This window comes from Megascapheus bottae, chromosome X (assembly GCF_031878675.1).
Source record: "Megascapheus bottae isolate mThoBot1 chromosome X, mThoBot2.hap1, whole genome shotgun sequence".
Lineage (NCBI taxonomy): Eukaryota > Metazoa > Chordata > Mammalia > Rodentia > Geomyidae > Megascapheus > Megascapheus bottae.
In genome coordinates, this window is record NC_143547.1 from 42,809,569 (window position 1) to 42,824,518 (window position 14,950).

The 14,950-nt window shown below is 52.2% G+C and overlaps 1 protein-coding gene across 1 annotated transcript; it reads right to left on the minus strand.

Moving 5' to 3' along the window:
• Positions 1–300: 300 nt before the first annotated feature.
• Efnb1 (ephrin B1) lies at positions 301–14,582 on the minus strand. The gene is made up of 5 exons (XM_090325923.1): positions 13,767–14,582; positions 3,851–4,128; positions 2,850–2,942; positions 2,585–2,710; positions 301–2,127 (listed from the first exon to the last, which is right to left on the minus strand). Exons 1-5 carry the CDS (start codon positions 13,913–13,915, stop codon positions 1,715–1,717), a joined length of 1,059 nt encoding a protein of 352 aa, XP_090182049.1. The 5' UTR covers positions 13,916–14,582; the 3' UTR covers positions 301–1,714.
• Between the last annotated feature and the right edge of the window lie 368 nt (positions 14,583–14,950).

Here is a 14,950-nt window from a genome sequence, read left to right on the forward strand (position 1 = left end):
TGAGACACAGAATGAGGGGCACAGGCACTTGAAATGTCTTGCTTCCCTTGGATTATCCACCCCCAACCCCCGGCCACTTCACCATACCTATCTGAATCACCCATGATTTGGGTATAGAAAATCATACATGTGTGCATGTGCGCACTCACACACACACACACACACACACACACACACACTCCTGCGCACACATTCACAACTCTATTCCCCAACACCATGACACCATTTTACACCCAGTTCTCCATGTGGTTAATTTTTTTTTTTAGTTCTCCGTTTTTTTTCTAAGAAAAAAGCAACAAGAAAATAATTCAAAGTTTATACAAAACATCTTTACATTATTTCTTCCAAAAAGACTAGTATTTACACAAATGGCAACAGAAACAAAAACAAAACAAAACAAAACAAAAACTTCCAATTGCCACCTGGAAGGGGCTGGCTGTTCTCCTCTCTCCCACCTGGCACTGGGGTGGGCAGCCAGCCAGGAGGCAATGTGGGTGGAGGTGGCTGGTAGAAGGCCCACCTCCTTCCTTTCAGGGCCATGCTGGGAGTGCCTGCCTGCGAGGCGCACTGGAGTCTTGTTAGCAGCCATGCTAGCAAGGAGCAGGAGTCAAAGTGCACTGTGAGCTGGCACAGCCCCAGGCAGCCTCTTCCTCTTTCCAAGCACCAGCCTAAGACTGAGGGTGGGGAGAGGCAGTGGGAACCAGATTTGGTAAAGGTATCCACTTGTACTAGAACCCAGGAAAGAAGCAGGCCACCTGGCTTTATACCTACATAAGTTTCCATCTTAGGCCTCTGTTTCCCTACCAGGCCAAAGGATGCCAAAGGTGAGGAGAGAACAGGATGGTGGGGGAACTCCCAGCTCTGCAGGGCAAATAGCCACCTGGGCACCTCATCTCCCTCCACCCCCCATGAGGTCATCTGCCTGAAGCAGCTCTCTTGTTCCCCCGGCAACAGCCAATTAAGACATTAATTACTGTGAGAGTAAGGGAGGCAGGAGATGCCCAAGAATCCCACAAGGATGGGATTTTTTTTTTTCTGGTGGACGGGTGGCAGCCACGATTTTACTGCCAGGATTAACTTTATGGAAGGACACCTTGTCCGGTGCCACTCTCCTTTTTCCTCATGGTCAGGAACAGCCTTGGCCAGTCCTCCCCTACCCCACCCCTGAAATACGAAGGAGTCTATAAAAGAAATGCCATCCTATGTTTCCTGGCTTGCCACTTCCTGCCCCAGGCCCTCTTATACTGGGTCAGGCCAAGGCTCAGAAAGCCTGGGGAGGGGCTACCATGTACATTTTTCCATTTTTATTACAAAAACAGATGAAAATGAGTTGAGAGCTAAAAAAAACACAAAAGCATTAAAAACAGTGATGATGATAGTGGACAACCAGTCCTGGGAATGGGAAAGGGGGTGAGGGAGGGGGCAGGGCCAGGGGGCTATCTCCCTGCCTGCTGTCCATCAGTGTCCAACCCTGCCCTCCAAGAAAGGGCACCCCCCACAGAGCCCAGAGGCCTGGCCAGAGGGGGAAGGCACGAGAGCATGGGGGTCAGGGGCATAAGCACCCCCCTCCGAAGCCCAGGGGAATTATAAAAGCCAAGAAACTACAAAACTAAATACAAAGGTGGGCACAGCTGGTAAGGGGAAGGGTGTGGGGGATAAAGGAGAGGTCCATCCAGGCCATCTGTCCCTCAGGGCGGAAAGCCGTGCTGGGTACTCAGACCTTGTAGTAGATGTTCGCAGGGCTCTGGGGTGGCATCTCCTGGACGATGTAGACGGGGTGCCCGTAGTCCCCACTCACCTTCTCATAGTGGGGACAGTAGTTGTTCTCTGTAGTCCGTAAAGGAATGATGATGTCGCTGGGCTCAGTACCCGCTGTGCCACTACCCCCTTTAGGACTGGCCAGGGTACTGAGCGACAGGGCAGCGGCTCGCTGTTGTGTGTGCTTGCGGTGTCGCTTGCGCAGCTTAAGGAGTAGGACCGTTAAGAAGATGATGATGAGTAGGAAGATGACGCAGCCAGCACCAACGGCTGCAAACAATGCCACCTTCGAGTTGAAGAAGCTGTCAGCGTTCCCGCTGTTGCCCCCACCTGCACCTGAGCCACTCTTCTCTTCTTGGTTCACAGTCTCTGAGGAAGGGAGAAGGGAAGGGAAAGAACGGTCAGCCCAGGGAAGATGATGAGGCCAACAAAATGGCCACACACAACAGTGATGAGACAGTCTGGCTTCCTGCTGCCACCCATGTTTGCCAGGGGATGCAGACCAGGTGTCAGGCTGGACTCAGCCTGTATTTCTGTAGAACACAGGGCAAAGAAGGCAACTGAGCGATCATGACTTCTGCCCTTTTAGAAACACCTGTCTAGGGCCAGGAGTGTGGCCTAGTGGTAGAGTGCTTGCCTAGCACGCAGGAAGCTTTGGGTTCCATTCCTCAGTACCACATACACAGAAACAGCCAGAAGTGGTGCTGTGGCTCAAGTAGCAGAGTGCTAGCCTTGAACAAAAGTGCACAAGGACAGTGCCCAGGCCCGATTTCAAGTCACAGGACTAGCAAAAATAAAAAGGAAAGAAACACCTGTCTATACTCACCATGCTTGCCATCAGAGTCACCGTGGTGGCCCCGACCAGGGGCTTGGGTGGCTGTCTTGACAGTGTTGTCTGCCTCCTTGCTGGGCCGGCTAGTAGTTAGCTGCTCGGGTGTCACAGCATTGGGATCTGAGAGCAGGCAGAGGTGAGAGGGTGAAACTCTGCTACATTGGCTCAAGAGTGGCCTGAAGATCGGACCTCAGCTACTCAAAGCCTCTGGCCCCTCCCTCACTCCCAACATACCCAGTCAGTCTGAACGAGCATTTACCTTGTCCAACTTTCATGACAATCTTCATGGTGCGCGTACGGCATACACCTCCCTCTCGGTTCTCCAGCCCCTCCAGGCTCCCATTAGATGTCGCTGCAGGAAGAGACCAGAGCAGTCAGAAGTTGAGAGAAAGGAACAGGTCTGCCACCCTTACTTACCCAGAAGCCCCAGTGCTGCCTCAACAATAGTGACACAGAATCATCTAGGGTAAATGGCTTAGAACAGCCCCTGGGAATGAAGTGTGGCAAGCAGCTACTACTTACTCATGAACCCTTTTTCTACCTTCCCTCCCTCAATCCCTCCCACTGGGAATAGAGTAGCCTAGTTCAGCCAGGCCAAGCCCAATACCTCTCCAAGGGCTCTACGTCTCATAAGCAGGCAATACTAAGGTGTGCCTTCTTCATTAATGGGAGCTGCTTCCCAGAGGCAAAGCAATGAAACTGGAATTATGAAAGGGGCTTTGATAAGCCTGGAAGGAACTCTAGATTAGGGGTAAGGAGAACCAAGCTGAAGCTTCAATCCCTTCTCTAATTCCTTATATGACTTACAGCAAGAAGCACATTCACCTGTCTGTTCTTATGCTAGGGATGGAACTCATGGATTTATAATGTTACATACAGACTCTACCAGTGAACTACACTCCCAACCCCTTCTCATCTTTTGGGGCTTCAGTTTCACAAGGAAAAAGCAGAACGGGCTGATCCCAAAGGGCTCTGCCAACCTAGCCATTCCCAAGAAAGAGAGAAAGCAACATGATTGGAGGCCTTTTCCACTCAAGCCCTGGAGCCAAGGCAAGCTGGCAAGAAGCCACATAATGATTGCTGGGGCCAGAATTCCAAGGCCAGACTGGGAGGAGAGCATGCTAGTCTTCAAAGGGGTTCAGATCAGGCAGGGCTTCAACTGTGTGAGGTATCATGGCACCACACTGAAGCTCCCACTATTGTGGAGGCAGAGAGCTAAGCTTAGGGAGAGGGCTATAAAATGGGAGTACAGGGACTCACAGGTAATGTAGTAATCATGGTACTTTTTGAACTCCAGGCCCATGTAGTTGGGGCTGAACTCTTGGAACTTGATAGTAAAGCGGATTTCTTGCTGTGGTCTGTTGCAGGTGACTAGCACATTGGGGTCCAACACAGTGCTGCAGGCAGCTGCCTGTTCCGGCCGTACCAAATACAGTTTGTAGTACTCATAAGGTCGCCCTGCTTCTGCTCGGGGGCAGATAATGTCCAGCTTGTCTCCAATCTTCGGGTAGATCACCAAGCCCTTCCCACTCAGGAACCTGCCCAGGAAAGAAGAGATGGTCAGCCTCAGGGTTACAGGGCCCAGCATATCACTGAACCAGGAGAAGAAACCAAGAGGGTCTGGGCTGCAGCATGCTGGTAGGAATAGCGAGAGGAAGCCACTTCCACTGTTCCTCCAACTTCATGTCGGGGGTGGGGAAAGAGAAACACACTGGCAGCAGGGTGTGGAAGGGGTGGCCCATAGGCAAGGCTGCCAGCCTTTGAGTACTTGGCAGGGTGGGGCACTGCCTGACTGGGGGAGCCCTTTGTCCTAATGTGGCATTTCCGCAGGGGGCTGACGTGGCCAAATAGGCTGGGTACCAAAGTGTCAGGCCCAGGCTGTCTGAAGGTGGCACCTGGACCCCTCCCCCAGCAACTCACATTCCTCATGGCTGCTCCTACCTACCTACCTACACACACACACACACACACACACACACACACACACACACACACACACACACTCACACACACACAGGCCCACACATGCCTTAGCTCCTACCCCCCGCAGATCCCAGCCAAAGGCTAAGGGAGGTTCAACCTGTCTGGGACCCATGTCTTCCACTCCCCATCCCCGTTGCTATTCTTGGGCACCACAGGGCAAATGGGAACAGACACATCACCCAGCTGAGAGACAGGGGCCATAGTTTCTAGTCAGATATATCCTTACAAATATCCTACTGGTGACTGACTCCTCCTCCCATAATGCAAGAAAGCGTTTGAATCCTCAAATTCCAGTAGCTTCAAGAACAAAGAGAAAGTGAGGCACCAGTCACTCACACCTGTAATCTTAACTACTCAGGAGGCTGAAATCTGAGGATAATGGTTCAAAGCCAGCCCAGGCATGAGTCCGGGAGACTCATCTCCAATTAACCACCAGAAAACCGGAAGTGGCGCTGTAGCTTAAAGTGGTAGAGATAGCCTTGAGCTGAAGAGCCTAGGGACAGCATCCACATCCAGAGTTCAAGCCCCAAGACCAACTGACCAAGCAAACAAAAAAAGACAAAGAGAAGGGAAGAGTCTACTTAGGGCCAACAGATTATACTAAATGAGGCCCAAAGACTCAGTAATCACCTCCACACACTCCTACTCGAGATGCTTACAGGGGATAGATGAAGACCTTAAGCTTGGGTTCAGATTTTAATCTGGGGGAAAAAAGGAGAGGTTAGTAGTCCAGGACCACCTGGGCATATGCAAGCACTGTTGCTTAACAACACAGTAAGAAATAGAGCTCTGTTGGCTTTTTCTGAGCTTGGGCATAGCAGAGCTAAAAGCAATGTGGTACCCATGTTAAAGAAAGGACATAGACTTGAAGCCTGGTTACAATGCAAGGTCTTTCAGTCTGTGTCCCCAATGAGCTGCTTGGCATCTCTGAACTTTACTTCCTTCACCTACACACCCTTGGGTTGGGAAGAGCCTTATCTACCAGGGTTGTGGAGGGGAAATAAAAGTGCATGGTCAGCATCTAGCAGCACATAGTAGGTACTCATTATGTTTGACTCCTTAGAAATAGTATTGCCAGAACCAGATGCAGTGGCTCACACCTGTAATCCTAGCTACTCAGGAGGCTGAGATCTGAGGATTAAGGTTCAAAGCCAGCCCAGACACTAGAAAATGGGAAGTGGGGCTGTGTCTCAAGGGGTAGAGCAGTAGCCTTGAGCTGAAGAGCTCCGGGCCTGAAGTTCAAGCACCACGACCCACCAAAAAAAAAAGAAATAGTATAGCCATGTGCTGGTGGCTTATGCCTATAATCCTAGTTACTCAGGAAATGAGATCTAAGGATTACAGTTCTAAGTCAACTTGGGCAGGAAAGTTAGTGGCATTCTTATCTCCCATTAATTACCCCCCCAAAAAAAATCTGGAAGTAGAGCTATGGCTCAAATGGTAGAACACCAGCCCTGAGCAAAAGAAGCTCAGGGACAGTGCCCAGGCCCTGAACTCAAGCCCTAGGACCCCTCCCCCCCACCCCGCCCCACCAAGACACATACTGAAAGTCTTCCATGAAGAAGTCAGATACTACCAGGAAGTACCCAAGAATGCCATGTTTAGTAGGCTGGAGTTAGGAAGTAAATGGTACACACTCTAGAAATAGGTAGCTCCAACTAGCTGCAAGTGACATGTGATGGTGGTGTTTCAAAAACAGCTAAGGTTGGAGGCAGTGAGAAGAAGATTGATGGACATTCTGACCACAATGGTCAGAGATGGTTCCACAGGACGGGCAGGAGGAAGGTGGGCTCTGGGAGAGGCATGAGAAATCAATACATATCAATAGTAGGGGCCGGAGTGGTAGAGTGCTTGCCTAGCATGCACGAAGACCCAGGTTCAATTCCTCGGTACCACATACACAGAAAAAGCCAGAAGTTGTGCTATGGTTCAAGTAGTAGTGCACTAACCTTGAGGAAAGACCAAGGACAGTGCTCAGGCCCTGAGTTTGGTGCCCAGTACTAGCAAAAAATAAAAATAAAAAAAACAAAGTAATGAAGCTAGCCAGCACCCATGGCTCACACCTAAAACCATAGTTACACAGGAGGTTGAGATCTGAGGCTCAAGATTCTTAAAGAACCTGGTCAGAAAAGTCTATGTAATTCTTATCTCCAATTAAACAGCAAAAATCCTGAAGCGGAGGTGCGGCTGAAGTGATAAGAATGCCAGCCTTGACAGGAAAAGCTAAGGAACAGCATCCAGATCCTGAGTTCAATCCCCAGTATTAGCGAAAATAAATATACAAAAACCCAGTGGATGAGTGCTGTCTAGTATGCCATTACATAAAGCTACATAAAAGAGAAGAGCAGTATATAAAGCCACTATAATCATCTGGAAAGAGAGTGGTTTCATTTCCTGAGGGCCAGGATACAGCAGGGATAAGCACTGAAGACTTACAGGAAGCTCCAAGAAATGCCTTCTCATTTTTAGACCCATGTTCTCATCCAAGGAAGCGACATGATACCTCACTAGGTTACGAGGGGAAGTGATGAAGGGAATCAAGTAGATGAAGAAAATCAGCCCTCTGTCAATGTCACTTCAGGTTCCACAAAGCTGAGAACCGCCATCTTGAGGTATAGGAGGGTCAAAACCAGAATGAGATGGCTTCCCCCTTGCTCCCTAACTCTTCGTCTCTACAAGGGCCAGCAAGGAAGCAAGAATGTAATGAAGGCCCAAATAAACATTTAGGGTAGAATTCCCCTATCCCACTCACCATACAAAGCTTCCAAAGATTCCAGGGCATTTTTCATTTTCCGATGCTCACACTCATTCTGTCCAGATGGCAGGATTAAATTATTTCTAACATCTTAGAGCCCAAAGGAACCTTAAGAGACCCACCCAGTCCAGGCTCTTCATAATGTAAGAAGAATGATGAGATGAATATTGTCATTGAAGAGAGATGAACATATCCCACCAGGAGCCGAAGCCAAGATAGGAATCCTTAGGATAGATTCGTTTCTTTTCTCTTTCTTTTCCAAAGTTCCTTCCTTCCTTTCTTCCTTCCTCCTTCCCTCCCACCCTTCTTCTCTGTCTCTGTCAGAAGGCTTGAATTTAGGGCCCAGGTGCTGTGTCTGACCTCTTTTGCTCAAGGCTAGCAGTGCTAGCACTTTGAGCCACAGTGCCACTTCCAGTTTTCTGGTGGTTAATTGGAGATGAGTCTCACAGGACTTTCTTGCCCAGGGTGGCTTTGAACTGCAGTCCTCAGATCTCAGTCTCCAGAGTAGCTAGGATTACAGGTGTGAACCACCACTGACTGACTGGCTGAATCCCTAGGATTCTAAAAGGATCTTTGTACAGTTGCACCTCAACAAGACATTCTTGGCCCCAGATATCTCAGCAGAGATTCATCTGTCCTGTTTACACTCCAGAGCCTTAAATCAGAACAGGACTTCTCGCTAACACAGGGTTCTACCTTGAGCCCAGAGACATGGAGAAAACAGAGAAAACAGATGTCTACATGGTGGGGGAGGGAGAGAAGAAAGGACTATTGCCCCCAATACCCCTCAGAGTCTCTCCAACCTCAGTGAACAGACTTCATAAATATTCATCAGATCATTTGCATAGCAGCTGGCAGCAAAGGCTCACCTTCCTCCACTAAAGTGGAGGAAAGGAAAAGGGGTTTGATGAGATCTGTATCCCTGACCCCAATCCCCCACGCTGGTACCTTCTTAGGATCCTACCTCCAACTGGGAAAACATAGTCTATGAGAAGCCCAAGAAAGTAGCAGGGATTACAAGGAGTAGCATTTTAGACAGTAAGAATGAAGCCTAAAGCCAAGTACAATGCTAGTGATACCCTACAAGGAACCTGATAAACTTCTCTTTTCCTCACCACTGTTAGGAATGAGTAGGAGAGAAGAGGTAATCTGTAACTTTCAGTCCCGCCTCTCAAAAACTACTACCCCCCCTCAAGCCAAGCTTTTTTTTTGCCTGGGGCCACCCCAAGACAAAGCCCTTTTTTGGAAAATAAGGGGATTGACATGGCCCAGCAGGAAGCCTGAAGCAGGTCTCCATGGTAACCTGAGGTCTACCCTCCTTAGCCTCCAACGTCCGGGACCCCAGGGAGCCACCCCAGGGAGTAAAACAACTTGGAGAAGGCAACTTGAATTATCTCAGCTCCTGTCTTATGGAACTGCCTTTTCCAAATCCATTTATTTGTTCTTTCAACCTTTCTACTTAGAAGTACCACCACGCTTGTTCAAAAGAATCCTAGGACATGTAAAACTGAGATAATCTGATGACAGCAGCCCTCCCCACCCCATTGCCCTGGACTGGTCAGAAACCAATGGGTCCCAACCCACTGCCTCAAACATCTTTTGTCCAGATGGTCCCTTCTCCTATCCACAAGTGACTTACAGGGGCAAAATTTGTGGCTAAGACAGTCATGGTCAGGATACTGTCCACATCCTACCAGATCTTTATTCCTTCCCTCCCCACCCTTTCCACAGGCTCTAGTGACTTGTGGTCAGAGTGGCCAAAGGGGGAGTCTGATTTTCAAGGTGTCCAAGTCCAAGTTTGATAGAAGACTCGAGACAGCTTTAATTTAGTGGCCTCACCACTACTGGGCTTGCACCCCCAGGGTAGCAAGACTAGTGGAGGACAGACCCCAAGCCAGAATTCAAGTCTGCTCTCATCCCTACAAGGGTGGGGAGCCCCCAAATTAAAGGCTCCTCTTTCACTCCCCCAGCTCCACCCAGCCCCCGAGGCAGCAGGGGCAGGCCTGGCGTGTCCCAGCAGTGCCCGCCCAGGCGTGGGTGGGCAGGAGCAGCAGCTGGGTCCTGGCACACATGCAGATCTATGAAAGGCAGAGAGGAGAGTCCCAGAGGAAGTCACCCTCCCCACCTATGTGAACTATGCCCTCTTCACTTCCACTGTCTCACTTGGCCAAAGCTAGTGTACTAGATGCTGGAAGACCAACCCTTACCTACCCATTGTCTGCTTTGGTGGGTCCCTGAGAAGTGACAATAAGCCCAGAGAGAAGAACTAAGGGAGCTTCTCAGAGCTGGTAGTGAGTTGGTCAGGAAAAGGCTTCCCTAGGAAAGTTTAAAGAAGCTGGAGAATTTCTAGCCTTACACTGGCAGAGCCTGAGTCACAGTGTTGACTCACTTGAGAGGTGAGAGGAAGAACCCAGGAGCAGCAGGGAGTCACCGGCTCTTCCCAAACCCCACCTTACATTCGCAGTGTCTCCTCTGGATACCAAAGCAGCAGGATGGAGTGCAGTGTCTCCTCTGGATACCAAAGCAGCAGGATGGAGTGCAAAGAAGAAGCCGGGATCCTAACTCTGCTCCCTTTAAACAAGTCATTTCCCTCTTCTGGGCCAATGCCTCCTCATCTGGAAAATGGGGCCAATACCTACTTCCAGGGCTGCTGAGAACATCCAATGAGGTCATAGATGAGGATGCATTGTAAGTAGCACGAAGCTGCCTGCCTATTACTTAGCACAACAGCCACACAGTATCATTTAAGCTGAAAGTGCTTATACTCCAGGGTTCCTAGCACCCAGCCTCAAAACCACTACCTCAGAAACCCACTTGGGAAGAAGGGCTTCTACAATCGTCCGGGATTTCAAAATGCAGCTGTTGAGTATCCCCCACTTCAGTTCCTTTTACAACCCTCCTCCAAACCTGGGTTCTCATGGCAACCACATGCCTCCTAGCTAGCCCACTCTCCCCCTAGTCCTAACTCCTGCGAACAGTGATGCACAAGGCTCACCCCATCCCCATTCACCTGGCTCAATAAGACAACCAGAGGGACTAAAAGGAAGAAAGCGAACCCTGCCTGGCTTTCTGCCTCACAGGCCCTTCTTACCCTTGTCTGGCTGCCCTGTGTGGGGGCAGGGAAGCAAGAGAACTAGGTATGCTTGGAACCTTTCATTTCTCAGCAGTCTCAGGCCCCCACCTGTAGCCAATCAGCCAGAATAGAAGAGGTCAGGTCCCTAACCACCCCGGAAAGGGGCCCCCTGATTTGGCCTCCCCAGAACTATGAGCTACAACAGCTGGGAGGCGGCTGGGACCAAACCCTTTGAGTTGCAACAGGCAAGCATGGGTTGGGGTCTGCAGCTGCCCCCTCCCATGCTAAGTCAAGGGTCCCAGATACCAAGCTGAACCCCCAATGGCCGCCCCAGTAAGAAAGGTTTGTAATGTGATCTCAGGCATGGTGGGGGAACCTGAGTGGGGAGCAGGAAGGGGTCAGAATGGGACTGAAACTGAACTATAGCAGCTGGACTTGGCTGAGGACTCAAGTGTGAGGCCTGCCGGCTGCCCAAACCTCCCCCCAACTCCCCCCCTCCGAGCCGCCCTAAGGAAGAGGCTGGCAAAGGTGGAGGAGGCCACCCTGGGACCATATAAACCACAGGCCAGCCGTATACTCTGCCTTCTACCAAAACTCCAGTTGGGATTAAATCCATCGCCCTACCCTGCACGCATGGGGAGAGTCTGACAAGAGGGGCCCAAGAGGCAGAATCTGCCACCCAGAAAATACCACCCTAAAAAGGCCTTAGCACCAGTTTTGAAGAAAAGGTGAGAGGTTTCCTTCTCGATTCCCTACCCAGTCAGGGTTGGAGCTTTCATGTGCCTTGGAAGCAGACCCCTAGCCCCACCACTTCTTTATTTTGATTTTTTTTTCTCAAGGAGGAAGCAATTAAGCAGAGTTTATAGGCACTAAGAGATTTTTTGTTGGGGGGGGGAGTGCCAGCTCTTGACAGGGCTGAAGAGAGAGACCAAAAGCCAGCAAAGGAAGAGGGGAGGGAAGAGAGAAAATGAGCCTGTGAGGGAGAGCACGGGCATGTGCAAGAAACAAAAGGACTTGAGAAAAAGAGGCAGAGAGTGACTAAGAGTGAGAGGGAGTGTGAAAGAGGGAGAGCTGCGAGCTGAGCTGGAGAGGGGAGGTGAGCGGGTGCTCAGAGGGTGTGAGAAGGCAATCCACACACCCGGATCTGGGCCTGAGAGGGAGATCAGGAGGTTTAGGGAAAAAGAGACAGAGGCTGTTGATTGGAAAAGCTGTGGCGGCCGCTTAAGGGTTGGGCGCGGTGGCACAGGCAGCCTCAGAACCCTGGGGAAAGGAGGGCATTGCTTCCCTCCAGTACTGCCCCATACCCGGCACCAACACAGTCAGCAGACATCGGCTGCATTCCAGACCCCTTGAGCATAGATGAACTCCAGAAGGGTGGGGAGCGCACCAGGTTCAGTCCGGAACATTTCCAGAATCTACGGTCTTACAAGATGGAATTCAGGCAGGTTCTAGAGAGTTACCCCAATCTCCACACCAGGATGCTTGTCCCAAGCTTAAGGTAGACAGGATAGACAGAAGGGATACACCCTCCTCCTCAAAAAAATTTAAAAAAAATCTATAAATGGGTCCAAATCATTAGATGCTCTAAAACACAAAAAGGGAGAAAGCTCAGACAGATCGAGTTTCTCCCAGCACCCTCAATTGTGCAGGAAGGCTCTTTTCCAGCTGTGGAACTGCATGCTATCTCTGGTTAGAGACTCGAGAGAGCAATTAGGTCACTCCCATGAGCCCCTAGGATGGGCTACCCAAGGCAGATTGCAACTCTCCAGGCTTCACAGCATTTGCAGTCTCCACCCTTACATGGAAGAAGGTAGCAAAACGTTTGTCCCAGGGCTTCCCCGCCTCAGGTCTCCCAACTATTTTGGGCCCCCACTGTACCCAAATCAATAGAGATAAATTTGGTTTTGTCGGTCCTTTCCCTAGTAACCGTGCATAGGTCTCCACCTCTATCCTGCTGTAGCCTTCACTCCCACCCTACCTTGACCCAACGGGGGAGAGGACCAAAGAATTTGCCTTCTCCCACTCCAGGTTTGAGATATGCACCCTTGCCCAAGAGACAAATGCTGGCAGGAGGTGGAGTAGTTAGCAGGAACCCAGCAACAGTGATCAAGAAGAAAAAGTCCAGATACAGCTATCAGAGCATGGATGGGACAGGTCAAGCCCTCCCCTAACCCCAGTTTCCCGCTAAACTGGGGTTTGTTCACACATTGCTGGGACGTCCAGCAAACGCAGAAGAGCAATTTTGACCCCGAGTTCCAATTCAAGTACCGGATGCCAAAAGAGGAAAAAGGTCCAGAGGTCACTACAACAGCCCAGGCGGCTCCTCACGAACAACCCAGAAACCACTGAGCCACCGCCCAGAAAGGTGTGTGTTGTTCGGAGGTGGAGGGGGGGAGAGTTATGAGGAGGTTAGGAGAAGAAAGAGAGAAAGAAATGATTCCCTTTATATCGCCGTCCTCCCCCCTCCCGCCCCAAAACCGTTTGCAGAAAGCTAAAAACCGCTCCCCAATCTGAGCGACTTAAGAGTGGGAGGGGGGCAAAGGGATCTGCCTGGGCAGGAATCGCTTACTTCCCACCCACCTCCCTCGCTGGCTCCACTGCCGCTCTCCGCCCGACTGACCCTCGAAGCAGCTCCGCTGCCGGCTCCATTGGACCCCCGACAGGCGCTGGATCGAACCCCCCCCCCAACAACCCCTCTCCCACTCCGCCCCTCTCCACCAGCCGCCTTTGTGAGCCTGGGAGCGGCGCCCGCCTTTCTACCGCCCCGGCAGAGAGAAAAGGGGAGGGGGGGAGGCAAAGGGAAAAGCCAGGGAGGCAAACAGGGAAGAAAGAAATGAAAATGCGAGGAGGGGAGAGGGGACCCCAGCGCTGCCCACCCGGCCCAGGCCAGGCTCTATAGGTCCCATGCCGCGTTTCTCCCACACCTAAGCAAACGAGGAACTTGAGCAACGACTCTCTTGCCCCGCCCGGGTGAAGCTCGCCCCCAGAGATTCTTTCGCCGAACCCCACCACGTTCCCAGGGGCCTCGAAAGGGGCTGCGTTCTCTCCCCAACCCACTTCTCGGGTGCGCTCTAGAATCCCCCCTCATCTGCCTGATGTGACCATCTCGACTCTCAAGTAGGGACGTGCGGAACCAAAGGTTGCGAAGCTGAGGGGTCACAACCCAGCTCAGAAGCCCCCATCCCACCCCACCCCGACGCACCCCGCCTCGCCTGCCCGCAAGAAAACACTAGGGAAAAAAAGCCAGAGACAAAATGGGGTACCACTCTTCTAAACACCTCCCCGCATACCCTCGGCGGATACGGCCTCACCCCCGAAAGGGGGTACCTCCTACCCCATGGGAGCAGAGCAAATAAGTTACTCACTTGGGGTTGAGGGAGCTCCAGGACACGGGCTCCAGGTTCTTGGCCAGCGGCGTGGCCAATCGGCACAGCGTCAACACGACCATCGCCACAAGCCACTTGCTGAGCCAACGCTGCCCAGGCCGGGCCATCTTCCCGGGGGCAGGATGCATTTAGGGATCCCCTGGCACTTCCTCACCAAAGCTCGCGTCGCCTGCCCGTGCAGTGCTGCGCTCGTTCGGAGCCACTCAGGCGCCCATCCTCCGTAGCCGCCGGCTTCGGTGTCGCTCTCCTCCGCCCGGCCGGCCAGGAGGACTCACTGGGCAGGCGCCCCCAACGCTGGCATGGGCTGCGGCCTCCGAGGGCTCGGCGCCCCCAGGTGATCCCGCCGGTTTTCGCTCGGCTCCCCGAGACTCTTTGGGACTCCGCGCCCTCTTCCCGATGGGGTGTCGCCACCGAGGATTCGTTGGCGGTCCGGATGTCTCGATAGTCCGGGGATTGAACACCCCTGCGAAGAAACGGGGCTCTCCCGAAAACGCGGGCTTGGTCCCCAGGCTCCCGATTGGGTCGCCCTGGCACGGGCTCCGTTCCTCTGTGCCACACTGGGACTCCGTGCTGTGTGCCCCTGGACAGCTTCTACTTCAGCGCGGGCCCCCGCTTACTGTACTTAAGAGACCAGGGAGGCACGACCGAACCAGCCAGTCCCATCAGTCTGCGCCTCTGAAACCTCGGCCCGGTAGCCCGGCAGCCCCCGTCACCAAGTGCTTCCCTCCCCGCCGGGCGGTTGAGCCCGAAGGTCTGCGGCCAGAGCGAGTCGCACACACCTCCCACTGCTGTCCAGAGCGCATAGACTCCCACTGCGCGCCGCTGAGCTTTCTACTCTCTTGCTCAGGCGAACGCAAAGCCAACCCTGCTCCGCTTAGCCAATAGAAAGCTGCAGAATGGGGTCCTTGCCCCACGCCACGCCCCCTGAGCAGGAAGGGGGCGGAGCTTCGCGGAGCCCTTAAGGACGCCGCGCTCCTGATGGCACCAATTTGAGTGTGCAGCTCTTGCGGTTATGATTGCGTCCTGCTTCGTCCACTTCCCAGAGCGTTCTGTCCGTGGGAAGTTGGCGATTCTCTAGAGCTGCCGGCCTGCTTCTTCCCTCACGTTTGGTCAACAGCCAGGCCCACTGACCTAGGGCAGACAAGCCCTATTCCATGTACATA

Coding starts and splice junctions, on each gene's coding strand:
- Efnb1 (XM_090325923.1), bottom strand. CDS start 13,915: ATGCATCCTGCCCCCGGGAAGATGGCCCGGCCTGGGCAGCGTTGGCTC. Junction 2,943..3,850: donor CCATGATTACTACATTACCT/GTGAGTCCCTGT, acceptor CTCTTCCTGCAG/CGACATCTAATGGGAGCCTG. Junction 2,128..2,584: donor TGACTCTGATGGCAAGCATG/GTGAGTATAGAC, acceptor TCCCTTCCTCAG/AGACTGTGAACCAAGAAGAG.